The following is a 5851-nucleotide window of genomic DNA, read 5'->3' on the forward strand; positions in this document are numbered from 1 at the left end:
GCATTGTTCATATACTTTATTTATTACCTGGAGATGACTTGACAAACACAAATAAACCATATATTGTCGCAATCGTATGTTTAATGTCTTCATGTTTCCAAACGTTTCTGTTTTCTGTGAAAACAATACAGCGATAGCTGGACGCTTTTGTCCATATTAGGAATTTCCTCGTACGACTTTCTGCGCGGGAGCGCCCTCCGGCTTCGGGTATGAATGAAACATACACTGCACGGAGTATTTAGCGCTCCGCGATGTTCATCTCGCCTTATTCTGGGTCCGAATAAAACATCAGATCATGCACAGACTATCCTGTCTCTTTGAATTTAAATCTATATTTATTCACACCGGCTCTTGAAAACCTCTATGCGAACACACTTGCCCGAAAAAGTGCGGGGGACGAATTTACGTGATATTAAAAGAGGGGGGGACACGTCCCCCGCATGATCTACGCCCCTGCTCCAACTAAAGAAACATATTTTGCAACCACAGATTTCATGCATTCACACAGATTGCATGCTTGGGTTCAAAAACAGCTGGACTGGGCACAACAAAATGGAATGGAATGCAAGGATCTTGGATCTCATGTTTAAAAAAAATTACAGAACTATTTTTAACTTGATACGTTCATGATGCTGAAAACAAGCTTTGCTTTTTTTACTTAGAGCAACACTCAAAAATAGCACAGACTGAAGAAGTCACAGTTTATGCATAATAATGGGAACATTACTTAGAACAGTCGTTTTGAGGTCTGGCAGTAATTGTAATTTATTATTGTTGAAAGCTATGTAATTGTTACAAAAGCAGTGTTGGCTGTGGCAGTGCTGCTTAAAAGGGGATGAATATAAAAAGACTGAAATAGTTTACCGTGCCAAATGCTATCAGCACCCACAGATTTCATGCATTCACACAGATTGCATGCTTGGGTTCAAAAACAGCTGGACTGGGCACAACAAAATGGAATGGAATGCAAGGATCTTGGATCTCATGTTTAAAAAAAATTACAGAACTATTTTTAACTTGATACGTTCATGATGCTGAAAACAAGCTTTGCTTTTTTTACTTAGAGCAACACTCAAAAATAGCACAGACTGAAGAAGTCACAGTTTATGCATAATAATGGGAACATTACTTAGAATTATTACTTAGCAGTAATTGTAATTTATTATTGTTGAAAGCTATGTAATTGTTACAAAAGCAGTGTTGGCTGTGGCAGTGCTGCTTAAAAGGGGATGAATATAAAAAGACTGAAATAGTTTACCGTGCCAAATGCTATCAGCACACTAGACAGCTCTGAGAAGTTGTCTCTTTATTCATGCCCTTTGAAACAATGCTGCTAAAAATATTAACTACAAAAATCAAAATATATTTAGATCTCAAACCCCTAAATTACTTCTTGGATGAAATACCCCATATGCTGTTGATGGCTACAATTTATACTTGTCCATAAACTTGTCTATATTATCATACCCACAACACGAATGTGTTTTTATTAATACATTATATATTAAAGATTACAGTTCTGTATCCTGTTTTGATTTCATTCTAATTTCAATTTTGAATGGCACACAACACTTAATACACAACATTCATTTCAAAAGCATTAAAAAAAAGTCAGATTATGAGACTGCTGTCACCAAATTTATATTTGTTAATCCTGAGATGGCATTATAGTGACATGCTGTATATTATGACTATCCAAGTCCCTTTAAACGTAATAAGTAAACCACTAATGAACCCAGTACAAGCCAGCATTCTGAAATATTACTCCTAAGAATGAACCAAACGCCCTTGACATAGGCACCTGACATTTAGACCAGCCGCCCCATTTGCCAAACCCAACACAAAGGCCTGAAATGAGAAACAGTGGCTCGGTGAAGTTAAATATTAGCTATTTAAATGAGTCTTTTGTAGTGCAAACCTCTTGCCATTTCTCTTCAGTAAAAGTGCACATTAACCGATCGCCCTTTCCTTTCATCTGCTTACAAACCATATTCATAGCATTCATTTTATCTCATGTATTCTTATGATCTAAATTGCTTTTGAAATCATGCACCGCACAGGCCTAAAAATGACTGCAATGAAAGCAGGGTTGTTGAATGTCACCTTTAAAAAGTAGAAAAGTGCACAAATGATGATTCGAATCATACAACAAAAGGGAAAACTTAACTCATAAATGCAGACGTTAAAGGAATAGTTCACCCGAAAAAGAAAGATGATATTTTGAAAAAAGTTGTAAATGTCCATAAAATTGAAGCCAATTGGGTTCACAACAAGACAATGAGGGCGAGTAAATGATGACAGAACTGCCAAAGTAAAAACATAAATCTGGTCATAGATTGCACTTCACTTCATTTTTTTTTTTTTTTATCCTAATGCTCACATAAAGCGGGTTTCATGTTTTCAAGTAACCGGAACCAGAAACTAAGTGATTATGCATTACACCACCTTGTTATGATGCTGTACACAGCTGTGTCACTGGATATGATTCCAACAGACAGGTTTTACAGGTAATCAGCTTTTTACAGTACGTCCATGAATAGCAAAACACACGCTGCAACAATGGGAGAAGTGGCGATCTATCTGTAAGCGGCTATATAAACAAAATTATTTTTGGCAGCATCATCGTCATAGTTGTGCACTCCAGATCACAGTCGAGAAAAAAGGTCTAGGCTTGCAGCTAAACAGGCCAAGTGAGCTCTCCAAATGCAGGTTACTGCTTGGGCATGAATAAGACAAAACCAGACTAATACATTCAGCTACAAAAGACAGCTATCATCATCACATCAACCTCTGCCTGACCCCCAAGATCTTTCACGGGGGCAATAAATCTGATTTGAGAGAAGAGCAGCAACAACAGGCAAGCCAACGTTACTTGATTACGACCAAGATCCCGCCAGGAGGGCAAATTATTTCTATGTTGCCTGCAAACCACGCACAGACCTTCCAGCCAACAGTCATGTAATGTAATTAAGGCACTGAGAGGCTGAGCTCAGTGATTAAGCAATCAATTACAGCACAAGTTCTTCCTCCCCTTGCCAGCAACATGACTCACTGCCACTGGGTAGAAAAAAAATTTCCAGACCTCTTCCTCTTTCTAAGAACCTGATATTACAGTATTTCATCCAAACTAGGGATGTGAAAAACTATATATTTTTAGTTTAGGGTTACATGAAGGTCTTAAAGAAGTTCAAAGAAAAATTTAAATTCTGTCATCATTTAGTCACCCTCATGTTCCTGTCATCCTCATGTTGTGTCCACAAGGTTTTTTCTTTTCTTTTTTTTTTCATGTCCATACAATGAAAGTCAGCTCTGAAAATCAACAAAGTTTTAAAGATTATTGGAGTATGTTTTACAAGAATATACAATTTCATCTTTCTTACTTCAAAATTTCACATTTAATTAAATGTGTTAATTGTTATTTCTTTGAAATTGTGAGTGAAACTGTTTCAAAGTATATAGGGTTTCAATGTTTCTTTTGTGTTGCATAAAAGAAAGAAAGTCATACAGGTTTAAAATCAAATTAGGTTGAGTAAATGATTGCAGAATTTTCATTTCATGTTAAATGATTGCAGAATTTTCAACTTGGGGTTCAAGCGACACGGTCAGATTCATTTCCTAGGCCACCATTTCAATGTCTGCAATCTTCAGATACAACTGTCGCAATTCTAGTCACACAAGTTGGGATATTTTAACATAAAATACAGCTTAAGGGGTTGTTTACATGAGGCATGTTCTTCCATTCAAAAACAGCTAGATGGAGTGAAACCGAATAGGTCTTGAGAAGTTTAGAAGTTGAACTATATATGCCATCTCAAAACCCCCCAAAAATATCAACAGCCGATCTGAATTCATATAGCAGTGATGCTTTAAACAGGATTAACTTAAAGGGGTCATATGGTGCTTTTTTAAAGATCATTATTTTGTGTATTTGGTGTAACAGAATATGTTGACATGCTTTAATGTTCAAAAAACACATTATTTTTCAAATACTGTACATTATTGTAGGTCCTCTATGCCCCGCCTCTCTCAAACGCTTCGTTTTCTACAAAGTCCCTCCTTCCGACAAGCGCAGTCTGCTCTGATTGGCCAGCTGACCCAGTGCATTGTGATTGGCCGAACACCGCAAGCACTCGTCGGAAATGTAACGCCCCTTACCATAATCGCGAGCTTCATCTTTCAAAATAAATGTAACGACAGAGCCCGAAAGGGGAACAGAGTCGCGTGACAGACACATTGATGAAGCTGGTATGTGTTTGCAGTACACAAGCCACGGTTAAGACAGCTGACTCCACTGTGATGTGACCCCCTCTCTCTCGCACATGCTCTCGCTCGCGCTCTCTCTCTTTCTCACACACACACGATGCGCAAAACTCCGCATTTGAACAGTCAACAAATACCATTCCAAAACATCCTTCGAGGATAACGATAATGATGATGGCACCTTCGCGTCGCTGCTACGGACATCCCGGCCGAAATCAGTGCTCCGCGTCCCGCTGGATACATGGACAGATTCCCCGTCGCGTCCAATATAACCGGGCATATTTTGAGCGGTGACATTCATACGCATGGAAGACTCATCTTCCATTCCCGAGCGGTCAACTTTCCATTTGTGCGAAAACACACACAGTCCGCTTTCAAACTCAAAAACTAAACACAGAGCGAGTAACTATTACACCACTTCCGGGTCCGAAATCACGAATCCTACTACGGCGAAGCCTCTGCTCATGAATATTAATTACGCCACGTTGACGTTGCGTGGTAACGTTCCAATGGTACACGACTATCTCATGAATATAAATTAGGCGCCTTTGACGTCTTGTCGTTGTCTTCCAATGGCAATCGTAGGCTTAATAAATTCAGAATCGGGCGTTATGTTCGTTTAGGCTCTATAGTTGAAAACTAGCACTGTTTATAACCTATTAAATGCTCATCTAATTATAATAGCCCCAACAATACAAATTGTGGTAGCGTTACAACTATTCGATTTTGTATAGCATGTTGTGTGTGTGTGTGTGTGTGTGTGTGTGTATATATATATATATATGTGTGTGTGTGTGTGTGTGTGTGTATATATATGTATGTGTGTTTGTGTGTGTATATATATATACACACTCTATAGAATTATATTTTTATTGGCCTTTTTTTATTTAAACAAATAAAATACATTTGTTATAAATGTAACTGAACATGACTGAAAAGTCACATTAACAATTTTTAAAAAACATTCTTAGAATCCAATCAGATCGAATATCTTTCGTAATCCTACCCTTTCCCACCCTGTCAATTTTATCCATATTAATTTAATGTGTCTAGACACTAGAGGGAGGTAGAGCGTAAATTATAAACGAATGTCAATTTGCAAGCTTTAGATTGGTTCAGCTTCGGTGCTTCACGGGCTAAGAATGTTAGAAAAAGGAATGACATAAGCAAATGCTGAGTGTGATGTTTCTTTGGAAGAGTAAAAGGTAAATTAACCCAGTAATAGGTCACTTGGGCACGTTGTACATGCTGAATCAACATTCTGCCCCACCTTGTTGATCTCCTTTAGGATAAAGAGGCCCCAGGGTCCCTGATGATATTTGCACATTCACAGCATCTTTAAGCCTTGCAAGGTCAGAAATGAAAGCTTTACACTTTATCTACAAGCAGAAAGGAAATTAAAAATAGTTGCCATTGCTAAAGATGTTAATAATGCAATACGTGTAGCATAAGTTATGTAGCATGCTAATAATTCCACTTGTTATTTATTAGTAAGCAGTGCATTCAATTCAATTCAATTTAATAATGTTTATTTGTATAGCGCCTTTTACGATACAAATCGTTGCAAAGCAGCTGTACAATATATGTTTCT

General features: G+C 37.7%; 1 protein-coding gene across 1 annotated transcript in view; it reads right to left on the minus strand.

Annotated features, from left to right (window-relative positions):
- The window catches only part of LOC107598095 (probable E3 ubiquitin-protein ligase RNF217), a 16387-nt gene extending 11698 nt beyond the window's left edge, over positions 1-4689 (minus strand). Inside the window, exon 1 of the mRNA XM_016289361.1 lies at positions 4398-4689. Within this exon, the coding sequence (XP_016144847.1) occupies positions 4398-4585 (188 nt within the window). The 5' untranslated portion in view covers positions 4586-4689. The remainder of the gene's footprint in view (positions 1-4397) is intronic.
- Between the last annotated feature and the right edge of the window lie 1162 nt (positions 4690-5851).

Source organism: Sinocyclocheilus grahami, unplaced genomic scaffold (assembly GCF_001515645.1).
Source record: "Sinocyclocheilus grahami isolate Dianchi unplaced genomic scaffold, SAMN03320097.WGS_v1.1 scaffold244.1, whole genome shotgun sequence".
Classification (NCBI taxonomy): Eukaryota; Metazoa; Chordata; class Actinopteri; order Cypriniformes; family Cyprinidae; genus Sinocyclocheilus; species Sinocyclocheilus grahami.